This window comes from Typopeltis vanoorti, chromosome 2 (assembly GCF_054136105.1).
Source record: "Typopeltis vanoorti isolate ZY-2024b chromosome 2, IOZ_Tvanoo_1.0, whole genome shotgun sequence".
In the NCBI taxonomy this organism is placed as follows: Eukaryota; Metazoa; Arthropoda; class Arachnida; order Uropygi; family Thelyphonidae; genus Typopeltis; species Typopeltis vanoorti.
The window spans coordinates 65,381,302-65,397,113 of record NC_143550.1 but is presented as its reverse complement, the minus strand read 5'-3'; the positions used below and the strand labels follow the sequence as shown (position 1 = coordinate 65,397,113).

The following is a 15,812-nucleotide window of genomic DNA, read 5'->3' as shown; positions in this document are numbered from 1 at the left end:
CAAATTTTAAAACCTTACATTTTGCAACATTGAGCTCATATCCCCATTTTCGTGCCCAATCACTCAATTTATTGAAGTCGTCCTGCAAGGTCAAAACATCCTCACTACTCTTCATGGTTCATCCCAACTTTGCATCATCTGCAAACAACTGAATATCTCCATCCAAATCTTCACTTATATCATTAACATACAAGTTAAACAGTAATGGCCCTAATACAGATCCCTGAGGCACTCCACTAGTGACTTTCCTTTTCCTTGACATCACTCCCCCATACACAACTTGTTCATACCTATCAGGCAGCCAATCCAATGCACCAATCTAATATCCAACCCCATCTGCTCTAGTTTGACTATCAATTTATCATGAGGTACTTTATCAAAAGCCTTTGCGAAATCCAAGTATATTACTGTTTATCCTTCTCCTCTAAGGAAGCAGTCACTTTATTGTAATAAGTAAGTAGATTACTAAAACATGACCTCCCTTTAGCAAATCCATGCTGTCCATCAAAGATGATACCATTGTTGTCAACCAAACTCCGGATCCTAGTTCTCACAAGCTTCTCCATCAACTTAACCACAACACCTGACACACAGATAGGCCTATAGTTTAATGCTTGAGTTTGATCACCTCCTTTATGAAGTGGCACAATCTTGCCCTCCTTACATTCCTTAGGGACTTGACAGAGTGCAAGACTCATATTAAAAAAATATGTCAAGACAGGTGTCAACTCCCTGACACATTCCTTCAGAATATGTGGCGATATATTATCAAGTTCCACAGCCTTATTAACATCTAGTTTACTCAACTCCCCATATGCCTCTTGCTCATTTACAGTCAGTCTCTCCTCCCCATCATCTGCTGCTCTCAATCTCTCCATGAAGTGACATTCACAAGATTGAAAGACTTGTATGAACTGCTCATTAAGTATCTCCACCACACATTCTGCAACAGCTGTCTTTATCTTTATACCATTTTCTCCAGTCAGTGTCATCCTTCCATAATCATTCTTTCTTTTGCTGGCTACATATCGAAAGAACTCCTTAGGATTCTTTTTGGTTTCATTAGCTAACTGCTGTTCATGCCTCTCTTTGGCTACCCTCACCAACCAAGTCACCCTCCTTGCCTGGTCTTTGTAGACCTCATGGAATTGGTTATTTCCACCTCGCTTATGCTACCTCCATAATGCTCTCTTTCTCTGTATTGCATGCTTAATCTCTTTATTCATCCGCCTACTTTATTTAACCTTCTCACCCTTGGAATATTTTGATCTAATTTGTATTATTTATTATTGATAAGATAACAGTGTTTCAGCTTTCTCAGAATTTATTTGCAGAACAATGCACCACTAAAAAATCAGCAATGATACTGGTTTTAGATTTAGATTTTAGTGAGTGATAGGTTTAAATCCAGAAAAGGTGCTTACATTTATTGAATACTTTATTGCATTACTAGAAGCCTTTTGTGAAGTATTAACATTAGATCCTTAAAGAAGTTTTTGTGGCATGTTGTAGTTTATTAACACATAGCAAAAGACTATTACTGATTGAGAAATATTTTCCCAACATGAATCGTTTACTGTCAGTGTGGGTATAATAATGAAACATGATTTTTTTTTCCTATAAAATGAAAAATGTTCATATGAAAATATTCTGAACTTCCTGTTTCATTTTACTAATAATACCTATGTTGTTCTTGATGACATTAAATTGTTTGGTTTCTTACAGGTATTTGATTCAAGAATCAAACTTCTAAGTGGAGATGGTGTAGCAAGAGTAACATGCTATGAACCTTGCACAACTTATCGAGAAACAGGTACTTATTGATATGAAAATTTTGAGTATTTCTGCAATTCTAATGATGCATTTGTATAATATTTTGTTATTCTGTGTTTAATTTTTTTTTTACCTTGAACAACTAAACGTAATATCTAAAAATCTCTTCTGTTCAAAATTTTCTTACAGGAATGCAAACATTGCTTTTGATCACTATGGCCAAATCTAGATGAAAAATACTTTGCTATAGTTAAACTAGAGGGGGTGGAGCCCCCTCTAGTTTAAATATATACTAGAGGGGGTGGAGCCCCCCCCTCTAGTATATATATATAGTTAATTAAATTGTTGAATGTTAACAACTGAGCCTTTTCATGATCTTACAACCATTATGTTTCAAACATCATGTTACGACCATAACAGAAGGTTGTATCTCACAATAGTAGTGAGCTAAGTGGTAGGAACACAAAGTCCTTATTCTTATAAGGAGGTCTACTCCCATTATTCTGAAGTGTGACTTTAGATTGAGAAAGTCGCACTTCAATGCCATATTTCGGAATAATGGGAATAGACCTCCTTATAAATGTTCCTACCACTTAGCTCACTGCTATGGTGATGTGCAACCTTCTGTTATGGTCGTAACATTTAGTTTGCCATCTTCACTAAAAATTGTGTTTAAATAGCTGAAATATTTTAATTTAGTTTTGTATCATAATGATAGACCAACTAGTATTTTGGCCTAGGTACTGGTTTGCATTCATGTTGCACTTTAATGGATGAACTTACAGCACAGAGAAATAAATAACGGGTTTAATTGAGTTCAATATTTCATCTCAATCACAGAAACATCATCAGAATACAGTGTTAAATTTGTAATAACACACACAAGAAACAATAAGTGGTAGAATAAATAAAGACTAAAGTCATGTGAGGTGCATCCCCTATGGGTGCTGTTGGCTACCTTAGATGGTGGGCGGGAGACCTAAGAATTAGTTTCCCTAATTTTGTCAAGTTTAATGCAACTATATTTATTAAGATTAGGTTTTTAAAGTTTTCTGCAGATTCTAAAATGAGTCCTTCAGGTTTGTATTTGCTGCTATTGGAGCATGGTGGTTTTCCCCATATGATTCTTCTGTGTAAGGTATCCAAAGCATGGTCTGCTAGACCTGATTGACCATAATTGTGGCAGCAGATGTATTTTCTTTGTTCTTCTAGGCAGATGTTAGCAGGTGTCTCAGTCTGACCATAATATGATAATTTGCAAGAACAAGGAACCTTGTAAACACCTGGAATAGAGAGGGGAGAAAGCAGATCTTTAGGAGAGCAGAAAAGGGAAGCCAGCTTCAATTGAGTCCTGCAAGCAGTGCAGAGATTATATTTCTTCAAGATTCTGGCTATTTTTTCTGACAGTTCCCTAGATATAGGGACTGTATTCAGATAGACTACAGTAATTTCATTACTGTAGTCTTTATGTTGAGAGGAATGTGAAGGAATGGAAGGGACAGATAATTTGTAGATTTTTGTTGGCATTGTAACCATTGAACAGGAAGGTTAGGTGAATAAAGGCAAGTTCCACTGTAAGGAAAGTTTGGGTGGAACAGAGGTTGGAGGTTTGGTGACAGGAGTTTTGATGACCTCATATTGTTGAAATTGAGGGTCGTGTGAAAATTTATATATGTATCTACCTGTGTGTGTGGGTGGGTTTCTGTAAACTGAGAAAGAAAGGGTACCATTGTGCTGACATGATTAGAGTATCTAAAAAGGAAAGCTGTTGTTCTTTTCTTTTTCAATAATGAACTGGATTCTAGGGTGTTGACTGTTGAGGTGGAGGAGGAAAGAGTCTAATGTGGCCAAATAGAGAACGCATCATCAATATATCTTAATCAAATAGGTTTGAGGTTGGTAGTATTGAGAGCTTTTTTTTTTTCAAATTGCTCCATATAGAAATTGGTTTTTTTTTGGGGGGGAGGTCACATGGAAGTACTTTCTATCTGTTTATATAAGGTGCCTTCCAAGAAATAACCAGTATGGATAGCAAAATTTAAAATATCAAAAATGTGAAGGGGAGAAAGCAATTTTAAGTAAATTTAGAGTGTCGGAAAGAGTGATATTTGTGAATAAGGAGGCAACATCAAAACTCACCATGATATCATTATTGTTTAAAACTAGATTGTGGATTAAAGATTTGAAATGAGTGGAATTTTTGATATAAGAAATGTGGCCAGTAAGTGGAATTAAAGATTTAGCTAACTGTTTGGCTAATTTAAAGGAGGGAGAGTCAGTAGCATTTATTATGGGATGGAGAGGTTACTTAGATTTATGAATTTTTGGCAGTCTCTAAACTGGAGGGGAGGGGAGACTAAAAGGTTTAAGTTTTTTAACTTCAGGAGGCCATGATGCAATTTTTTTAGAAGCCTTTTTAATGTTTTTTTCTGAGACTTAGTGGGATTGTAGTCCACTTATAAATGTTTATAAGTGGTGCGATCTCTGAGTAGTAGAACATTCATTTTTCTGTTGTAGCATCACCTTTGTCAGTCCTTATAATAATTATGATGTTATCATTAATAACTGTGGTAATAATTATGGTGTTGTCTTTGCGGAGTTTACGTAAAGTGTGAAGCTGGCTGTTGGAGCGATTTCTTTTTGTTGGTGACATTTGTGATAGAACATCAGCTACGTTGATCCTGTGGTTGACATTAGGTGGTAAGTTATGCATGGCATGCTCTATATGCCACACGATTTCTAAACATGGCTTAATTATTATATTTCATAATTTTAATATATATAATAATTGAACCTGTTGTTTACTTATTTCTCTTTGTGCTGTAATTAATCCATTAAAGTGCAATATGAATGCTAACCAGCACCTAAGCCTAAATACTCATTTACTGATTCTGCATTGAGATGATATAGCACTCAAATCTAAACAGTATGGTAAGTGAAAATTTCATTTATCTTGTGAACTTAATCAGCAGGCCTTCCTTAAAAGGTGTAGGGACAATGGAATTATACCTACCTGCATTAAGTTTAAAGCAAAGTTTCATTTTCCTAAAGCTCTATAAAACATCTATAGATGCATCAGCTTTGCTTTGTAAACAGATCACTGCTACTCATACTAAATTATCTACTATTAATACAGGTATTAACTCCCTTCAAGCTGCCTTTGCCTCCATTCTCAATCCCCAAATATGGAGTATTCTGTCTGATATTTCAGAGAAATCTGCATGTAAAGAATTTCAGAAGATAAAAAATAAACATATTAAAAATTTTAATAATCTTTGCAATTATTATCTTTGCAAAACATCCATTAGTGTGCTTAGCTTTGGTCACAACTTTGCAGTAGTGCCTCAGCAAGTTTCTAGTTTAGAAATCATATGGTATGTGTAACTTACCTCCTCTTCAATGTCGCTAATAAGATATTAACTATGTTGATCGAACACTTCACAATCTGCATAGCTAATATCTTGTTACAAACATTGTCACCAAAAAGAAATCTCTCCAACAGCCAGCTCCATGCTTTAAGTAAACTCTGCAATGACAACAACATAATTATTACTAGATCTGGCACCATTCACTGGAATTGAGGACACTATTATCCTCAATTCCAGTGATTATGATAGAAAAATGAATGTTCTACTTGGAAAACTGCACCACTTATAAACCGTTAGATTATGATCTCACTAAGTCTTATGGGGGGGGGGGGTGCTAAAAAGGCTTCTAAAAAAAAGTCGCATCTTGGCCTCCTAAACTATTCCACTCACAATTTAACTCAAAATTCGCATAAAAAAATCTTTCATATTCACTTGACCAAAATCTGTTGGTAAAGTGAATATGAATATTAAACCACTCACAAATAATATTAGTTCCCTTCAAGCTGTACTTGCCTCCATTCTCAACCCCAAACTATGAAGTATTCTGTCTGATATTATTATTATTATTATTATTATTATTATTTGAGACCTCCAGGGAGTCAAGGACTCATTCAGGGAAGCTATAAATCACACAAACCAGCTGTCATATCTTCCCTTAAATTCATTCACACTAGATGCACTCACTACCTCCTAAAAGCAAGCTATATCCACTCACTCACTGCTCTCTTGGGAAAAAAACATAGCTCTTACCCCTTTCTTCACTTCAATTCAGGGGAGGGGGAGAGATTGTCTAGGCCATGTTATGGTTTGGACACCAAATGCTCCCTGTATGGTAGACACATGTTCAGTAGCCTATTTTCTCACACTGCATGTTCCCTTTCTCTTTTTCCCTTCACCTTTTGTAACATTAAACATGAAACTAAGCCAGAAATAAGTATAGTGTCTCTGTGGTTAAATTAAAAAATAAAACTCCCTCCAAAATTTAAAAAAAAAAAAAAATTAACTCAAAATTTGCATCAAAAAAATCTTTTATATTCATTTTACCAACATCTGTTGCTTCTACAGTAACTTAAACGACGTACATCATCATCTTCAGTCGTCCAAACCTTATATTCTGTTTCTGACTGAACCTCAAATTTCTACTAAATCAACCACAACTCATCTTAGCAGTCCAGATTACATCTCCTGTATGACTCCTTCCACCATAGGGGAGGTGTTTTGCTGTGCTTTCTGATATGCCTTGCTGAAGGATGCCTAACCTAGAATCTTATCTTTTTGATTTCCTGCAGCTTAAAATTTCTTGCTACATTTGTTTCATTCATCTGCTGCCTCTACTGTTCTCCCAATTTTGAATATCATTCTGACCTCTCTGACTTTCTATAACAAAGCTTGATTTTATTCAGTCATAATTTCCAAATAGTGAAATCATCCTTCTTGGTGATTTCAATGTCCACAACTCTAATTGCCTGCCTTTTTTGAATTTCACTGACTAAGCTGGAAGAAAGGCAGAGATTTTTGCTGTAGGCAGTGACTTAAAAAAGATCGCTCATTTCCTTACCAGAATTCCCAACAAATCTTCACTCACCCAACACTCTGGATTTCTTTTTAACTAGTTTTCCTTCCGGGTACTTCTGTTCAGGTGGCTGTTTCGCTTGGTAATTCAGACCACAATCTCAACCAAGTTTCGTCTCTGGTGGAATGTCCTTCTTCAGCCATTTACAACCTCACATGCTCTGGAATTACAACAGTGCCAAGTGAAAGTTCCGAACGAAAACAAACTACTGTTTCATTCTTCAGATACCTGTTGTGATCTTGTTACAGAAATAATCCATATTGGAATGGAAACTTTCATTCCTCACTCTGTTCATATTTCCCAACCCAAATCTAAACCATAGTTCTCCAAGAAGTATGCTAGGGCTGTCCAAAAAAAAAAAAAAAAAAAAAAAAAAAAAAAAAAAAAAAAAAAACTTTTCATGAGTGGGTTTAGACCAAAACACCAGCTTCCCTCTCAGCCTACACAATTGCCCACGGCACTTGCAAAATCATCATTAAAAGGGCAAAGTCTAAATTCAACAAGGATAAATGTAGAAAACTTGCTGCTTGTGCCACTGGCACTTGCATTCAATTCTCTAGGAAAACTTCTTTTCCTAGAGCATTGAATCTCATGTCTAATGTAACCTTCTGCCAGAAGGACATCAGAAGAATCCTGAATACCACAAAGGCAGCAGTCCTGATGGAATCACACCCTCTGTGTTCAAAAGATGTGCTCCTGAACTAACAACTAACTAACACCTGTTCTTTATCATCTATTGACCAAACTGTATTCAGCTGGCATCCACCCTGCAGCATGGAAGAAAGCTCATATATAACCAGTTCCCAAAAAAGGAGATAAATGTTTTATTATCAAGCTGTTGACCTGTTGCTCTCAAAGTTTTGTCTGAAGTAATGGAGATTATCAGCAGTTATCTTCAATACCTCAAGAAGTGCTATCTAATTAGTGACCACCAGTATGGATTTCACAATTCTAGATCCATAGGAGATTTCTAGGTCTATATCATGCACCTTTGGACCCATTCCATCAAAAGGTTTGGTGAAACCTATGCCATTGCTCGACATCTTCAAGACTTTTGATAGGGTCTGATATTGAGGGTTTCTCAACAAGTTACCATCATTTTGATTGCCTTTGGCCCTGTGTAAATGGATTGTCAGTTTTCTCTCAGATCGATCCCAACGTGTAATGATAGATGGTGTTCTCTTTTCAAACTTTTCTGTCATTGCCAGCGTCAATCAGGACTGTGTCATTTCACCCACACTTTTTCTGATTTATGTCAATGACCTGCTCTCATTGACTGCAGACCCTATTCATAGTTTATCTGATGATAGCACACTCCACTCGTCTTACTCGTATGACAAGCCTTGCATTGCTCAAAACATCTCAGGCTTCAAGATCATCTGTAATAGATGCCCTGAACACTGATCTCCATAGTATCCTTGATTGGGGTGAAAGCAACCTAGTTAACTTCAATGCTTCTAAAATGCACTTTTGCTTGCTTTCTCATAAAAAAGACCTCAGTCTTCTCCACTTACTTTTGATAATGCTCAGCTCAACAATCAAAACCAAATCTCTTCTCAGACTGATTCTTATTCCATATCTTTTCTGACACAATCATATCGCTTCTATAGTAACATCAGCTTCCAAAAAAACCAGCATCCTTTTCTGCTCAACAGTTACTACTCTGTATAAATTCCAAATCTGACCAACACTGAAATACTGCTCTCATGTGTGTGTGTGGGGTGGTACACTTAAGATTTCATAAAAATTCATGATGCCATTCAGAAAATGACAGTTTGGTTGATTAATGGCACTTCTCTTACAAACTCTTTTCACCCACTTTCCTATAGAAGATCAATTTCCGCATTATGTCTCTTCTACAGATATTTCCACTATTGTTCAGCAGAACTGTTCATTACACCTCCCATTTCTACCAGATCTACAGGAACTCAAGCAACAGCTGCCCAGCATCCCATTAAAGTTGAACTGCTTACTCACCAAACTTGCTATTTCCAGTCATTTCTCATTCTTTCTGCCTCAGTTCTATAGAACAGCCTACCCCCCCCCCCCCAATTAATCATTTCCTAACCATGCCTACACATGGCATTTGTTTGCTATAGGCTGTTTTGCTTTATGGTGTTAGAGAAAAAAAAACATTGCACTCTAATTAAATAAATCTACAATTAAATGAGACTATTATAACTTGAAGGGCATGCATGCATGCCTTATTCACTGTTTACTGTCTAACCAACTTCTTCAGGCTTTCACTGTGACATTAATGTTTGTGAATTTCTTTATATAGAAGATGATTTTCATTGTCAAATGTGAGATCATTATGCATGAGACTCCAAAATGGCTTGGAAGTTTCATGCTTCCAGAGAACAGTTTCTGATTAACTTGTCTACCAAAAAAAATATATATATATTATAGTAATTTTTTTTATGTTGCTCTCACCCACAAAAGGTATTTGCAAACCTATAGTACATTTTATACTGTAGATGAACTAAGGATATTTATTTTTTCTATTTTTATCAGTTTTACATGTTTTTTTGTGTATTTTAAATTTATTTTAAAATAAATATGGAACTTTTTTAAAGCTACTTCTTCATAGGTTTAAAACCTTTCTTGCATGAAAAAATTTCTTCTCTTCAATAATAAATGATGAATGGCTCCCAAAACTTTGGCATCAATCAAAGATAATAAATATCCCTGCCAAAAGCCAGTAAGTCAACAGATGACCCTGATAACTACTACCTTATAGCATTACTACATAATCCTTTCAGACTTTTTGAAAGGATTATCCTCTCTAGGATTTCTCAATAAATAGAACCCATCACAGCAGCTTCTGCCAGGTCTCACAACCCATATAGAAGCTAGATACCAAAAGGGTTAAAAACAGGTACTGCCTTCATAGACCTAACATCAACTTCTGACACCATATAGAAGAAAGGTTTACTGTAGAAAGCAGTCAAAATAATCAACTGCCAAATTGCTCTAAAATTACTAGAACAAATTCTCTCCAATGGGAAAACAAAGGTTCATCTGAATTCACAAAAAAAAAAAAAAAAAAAGCAGAGCATTTATCCTGCACGATGGATTGCCACAAGATGGATCTGTCCTAGCTTTATTTAACCTGTGCACAAGCAATATCCCTTCAACAGCTAGTTGAAGGTTTATCTATGTTGATAACATAGCTATCACCACCCAAGACGGTACCTTCCAAGGCCTTGAGGAAATACTGAGCAAAGATCTGAGCTCACTACAAAATTACTTTGAAAGCTCAGAACTATCTCCTAATCCTGGCAAAGCTATTGTTTCTACTTTCCACCTAAATAACCACAAGGCTCATGAAAAACTAAAAATACACTTCTGCAAGGGGATTCCAATCCATGAAAGTAACCCTTGTTACTTTCATGGATTGGACATGAAACTTTTTCAGTAAGTTTGACTGTAGTCTAATTTACTGAAAACATTTGGTAAAAATTAAGTTAAAGATATCTTCCAGGAACATCATCATAAACAAGTTTGCAGTCACAACTTGGAGTTGTAATGCCTTGACTCTTAGAACACCATCTTTGGCTCTGCTCTTCTCTGTTGCAGGGTATTGTTCACCAGTTTGGAGCTGAAGTTACTACTACATGACTCTCATGGACACATCTTAAAATAACAATGAGAACTATCTCTAGTACCTTAAGATCTACTCCTCTCCCATGGTTACTTGTTCTCCATACAGTCCTCCATATTTCAGAAGAAAAAAGCTACCATCAAAGAAATAAAGGAAATCATTAATACCATATATCTTCCTGTACATCAAGCTATCTCTCTCCACCTCCAGCTTGCTGCCAACTTACTTCCAGATATTCCATATGGCTAGCGGAAATGATATGTAAATGATGATAGTCCCCAGGACTAATGGGGAAGACTGGAAAACTATAAACGAGTATCTGATTACAGATCCAACTATCAAACCTACAAGATTCAATCTACCTTGACACCTCTGGAACCACTAAACAGATTTAGGACTGGACAAGGTCGCTGTGCCCACTTATTACATCTATGGGGAATTTCACAGTCACTCTTTTGTGTGTGTGGTGTTGTGCAGACTATGCATCATATCAGTAACTGTCCCACTTCCTCTTTCCCTGGAGGTATCGGGAACTTGCATTTACTCCCTGATAGTGCCATCAATTGGTTAACTGCACTCAATCTGTATATAGATTTGATCGTTCATTTCTTATGTTTTTTCATACATTTAGCACATTAATGTCCAGAGGGAATCACAATAAATGGAAAGATTGTTAACAACCTACAATATGCAGATAACACCGTGCTAATTGCAGATAACATTATGGATCTCCAAAAACTCGTTGACAGAGTATACATAGAAAGCCAAAGAATGGGAATAAATATAAACATCAACAAGACAAAATACATGATCATAGCAAACATCCAGCCTCATCAATGAAACTGACACTCAATGGGAAAAATATTGATCAAGTGTCAAGATATAAATATCTTGGTTGCTGGCTTAATGAACGGTGGGATCCAGAAATAGATATAAAGACAAGGATTGAAGTTGCACGGCAGTCCTTCATGAAAATGAGAACACTATTCTGCAATAAAGACCTAAACATGGAAGTCAGATGCCGAATGCTGAAATGTTACGTGTGGTCTATTCTGCTCTATGGAGTTGAAACATGGACATTGAAGGCGACAACCATCAAGAAAATCGAAGCCTTTGAGATGTGGCTATACAGAAGAACGCTAAAGATATCATGGACAGAAAAAATTACCAATGAAGATGTCTTAAAATCCATTGGCAAAGCTAAACATCTTGTACAAATAATCAAGAAACGAAAAACATCATATCTTGGACACATCATGAGAAACAGCAAATACCAACTTCTACAAACTATTTTGGTAGGAAGAATTGATGGCAAAGGAACTAGAGGAAGAAAAAGAATATCATGGTTTGACAACATCAAGACATGGACAGGAAAGAGCAGTGCACAACTGCTCAGATTAGCACAAGAGCGCAGTTTGTTCGCCAAGATGGTCGCTGACCTTCGATAGAAGATAGCACAATAAGAAGAAGTGTGATATAACTCTCATGTTAAATTTAAATCCAAGGACAGTTTTTTCCAAATTAAAAAAAAAAAAAAAAAAAAAAAAAAAAGCACATGTGTTTCCTTGTTCACATGGTTTACACCATGTGAATGAGAAAATACATATGCTTTGCCAATCAGAACAAATGAAGCCAGACAATTAACTTGGCCAAGTAATCAAGAGCTCTAAGCAGTAACATATTTTGAATAGAACATTTTTGATAATGTGAAATTTAAATATTTGTGTTAAGCACATTAATAGGCAAGATTTTTTTTAAGGATACTAAATATACAACTTGTTCTTCATGAATGTCTTATGTTCTTATATGAAGTGTAACAAAATAAACTGCAAATAAAGATTAAATTTTTGAGCATCATAAATGATGTTGAAATTTTCTGAAGCTACTAGTAGTTTCAGAAAGAAAATTTCATCTACATTTCTTATGTGTTGTTTTCACTCTTTATTTAGAACACTTAATCAAAAATAGGGTTTCAGTGCCAGATGTTCCTCCCCCAATCACACCACACATTTTTCGCTCAGAATCACCAGGAAGAAGAAGAAAGCATGCTACAGGTCATTTTCCTCTACTAGATCCAGAACTTTTTAATGAGGAACTTGCTACAGGAAGGTAATAAAAATGTCAATGTATAATTATGTTTCTCTTGTATACCAATAGCAGTTTTATTATACTAGAAAACATGTTTTCCATAAATGTAATTTGTTAAATATCTCACATTTGACTGTTTTCTCCCTCTGGATATGCTCTTGTGACATACATATGAACAAATTTCATCTTTTATGGTAATCTCTATTCCATGTACAACTTTATATCACTTTTCTCATTTAAATCTCTCTTGGTATTATTTACACATTAAGTTAAAACAGTATTGGCACTAGAATAGATCTTTATGTTGATAGGTCAGTGAGTTTTTAAGTAAAATGCTAAAACACACACACTCTCCTTAACAGTTTCATGCTACCCTTCATAGGAAATCTTGCTATTCTCAAACACTTCATTTCCCCCTATACTTTAACCACAACTGTAGATGCATAGACTGATTTGTAATTCAAAACCTTTTTTGCAGAGAAACATTTTTATCCTCCTTCCATTCTTTTGGAATCCTCTCTTTGGCAAAGATCTTATTAAACAAGCATATCCCAGGCAACTGTTAATCTCTTGGAATTCCCTTAAAAACATGTTACCAGGTTTGTTCCCTTATTAACATCAGGTTTATGTAATTCTCATATTCTTCTTGCTCACTCAACTACTGGCCCTTCCATCATTATTGCATATGCTTTTAAAAAATTTACAAGCATATTTTTCATATTCTAATTAACTTTTTAGCTATATCCTCTGCAGTAGTTATCTGACTTATCTGACTGCTGTAAATGTGTCTAACTTTATTTAGAAATATTTACAAGCATATTTTTTCTGATTCTAATTAATCAAATTAAAAATGTATGCTTTTCTTAATATGATAATTTAAGATAATTTTCAGTTTTATTTGTTTCATGAATAATCATAATTTATAACTAGTTTTAATTACATTATTATAAGAAAAATACCTTTGAATAAGAGTGTCATGTTGTAACTTTAGTTGGTGCCAATGTATTGGGCAAAGTGCTTTGTATTTGTCTTAAACACTACATTGATCAACACAACCAGACAAAAATGCCAACATAACTTATGACATGCATATCTTGTTTGACTGTTGAATCCATTTTCTTTTGCCATTGCTCATTCATTTTAATTTATTCACTAAATTGTAACATTTGCTTTATTGGTACTGTTAAATTTGTGATCTTTGTAAACTTCATAAGGGCATTTACTTGATCACAATTTAACAAGTAGAAACCTTAATAAGAAAATCATGCTTGCATCTAAGTATAAATGAAATAAATATATTGAAAGAAAAAATTGTTAACTCATATAAGAACATTGATTGTATAATATTAGAAAAATAAGATAATTAATGTACAGTATTTAGTTATAAGAATTTTGCATGTAAATGTGTCTAACTTTATTTAGAAATATTTACAAGCATATTTTTTCTGATTCTAATTAATCAAATTAAAAATGTATGCTTTTCTTATTATGATAATTTAAGATACTTTTCAGTTTTAGTTAATTTTCAGTTTTAGGCTTGCTTGTTATACACTTTAAACAAGAGATTGTGAGTTATGCTAATTCTTAGAAAAATTGGGTGAGCTGATAGGGTTTGATAAAGCTGACTCATAGAATTAACTAGAACCAAAGTAAAGTTCAAGGTCACGATTCCCGATTTAGACACTGCCGTGGGTCAGTTGCATGCACACGGCCCACCAAAGATGGAAAGTTCATCAGGGAGATGCAACCCTATCAGGTTACGATAAACGTATCCTAATGTCGGGGGGGGGGGGGTAGTTGCATGAGGTGCCAGTAGGGTCATAATATAAAAGGGTTAGGACCCCCCCCCCCCCCCCCCCCACACACACACGAGGTCTTTTGCCAGTTTTCGTTTGGAAGTTATCTTATGAGTTTCCTGAGTAATGGTCAGGAGTCCCCCCTCCATCCACCACGACATGGAATATTAGTAAGTGGAATTTAGATCCCGTTTTCCTACCATCAAGAACAAAGGATGCCACATGGTCGGGAAGAATGGTATTTACTGTATACTAAGCCAACCCTGGTCTAAAGGAAGGAGATTATCAATAGAAGTTGTGGATATTCTCATGGCGAATCTGATGACTGCAGAACAGCAGATAGATCATGTTTCCTTAGAAGAAGCCTGATATGCTGCAATCGAGATGGCCCTCATAATCCGAAGTACCCCAAATATGTCCCACTACAAAAGGAATATTTCTTCAGGAATCGCAGACAAGTAATGTCTAGTAGAAGAGCTTCATCAAATGGTATTGTGAAAGATTTTATGTTAATTCTGTTAATGTAACATGGCTGTAATTGTAGTTCATATTACTAAGGAATTTGAAGGACTTGAATGAGAGCTGAACTAGGACTTTAGCTCACTTAATAGTATAGAGAAAGAGGGAACAAGTTTATCAGTGTTATTGAATGAGCGATAACGTGTATAGATATTAGTATATGTGATTTACCCTTAACTGAGAAAGGTCAAAGGAATTGAATGTGGCGTTCATTGTAGCAACGGAATTGCTAAGCCCACATAACTCTTGTAAATTAATGTGTGTAATCCAATTGTGTCTAATTGAATTATTGTGTCATATTATTCTGCTTAAGTGGGTGAAAGATTTAAGCCAACTTAATCATTGACAGGAAAGCCCCTTTATCTTGTGTGTGTAGAGTCTTTGTGGAGGCATAACGGTTTATCCCATGTGCTGGTGTGAGATTTTCATTTTTTGTATTTTGCTAGACTTATTAACATTGTATTAATTTAGTATTGAATTGGATTTTTGGAATTTAATGTATTGTATTTATGAGTTTAATAAACTTTTGCTTATCAAATAATCAGTTGTCTGAAATTGTCATTCAATGCACCGCGTGTAATAACTTTCAAACCTAAGCTGGGGGGGAGGGGTTAAGTTACGATGTCGAGGTTATTATATATTTAAACAAGAATGGGACACAACAGTACTTTCACTTATCCTTCATCGTTGATTTGAACTACCATCAATACTGTATTGTTCATTAATCACTTCAATAAATGATTAGTGAACAGTACAGTAGCAAGCTGCTTTATAAAGCCTTGCAATAATGCATGGATTTACATTGATACAGCTGAGGCTTTGAAGAGTGAACACGTTTTTAAAATAAAAAAAAAGAGGGGAATAATTTAAAGAAAAACACATAATATGTATAGTTCATTTAGGGAGAAAATACATTTTCTAGAGCGGAATGCTTCAACTGTAGCACTTGATTTCTGAAAGTCCCTGAATGCATTACAATTTCTACATTGAAATTGTAATGCATTCAGGGACTTCCAGTTATTAAATCATGAATAGTGGTCATATAGATCAAGCTATATTCTCTAATAGATGTTTGCCTTAAAGAAACTCAA

At 35.2% G+C, this 15,812-nt stretch overlaps 1 protein-coding gene across 4 annotated transcripts in view; it reads left to right on the top strand.

Annotated features, from left to right (window-relative positions):
* The window catches only part of pns (DENN domain containing pinstripe), a 347,031-nt gene that overhangs the window by 120,647 nt on the left and 210,572 nt on the right, over positions 1-15,812 (top strand). For all 4 annotated transcript variants that reach the window (XM_090411700.1, XM_090411683.1, XM_090411692.1 and 1 more), the window contains 2 exons: positions 1,726-1,813; positions 12,268-12,427. In XM_090411700.1, coding sequence (XP_090267826.1) covers positions 1,726-1,813; positions 12,268-12,427 — 248 coding nt within the window. The remainder of the gene's footprint in view (positions 1-1,725; positions 1,814-12,267; positions 12,428-15,812) is intronic.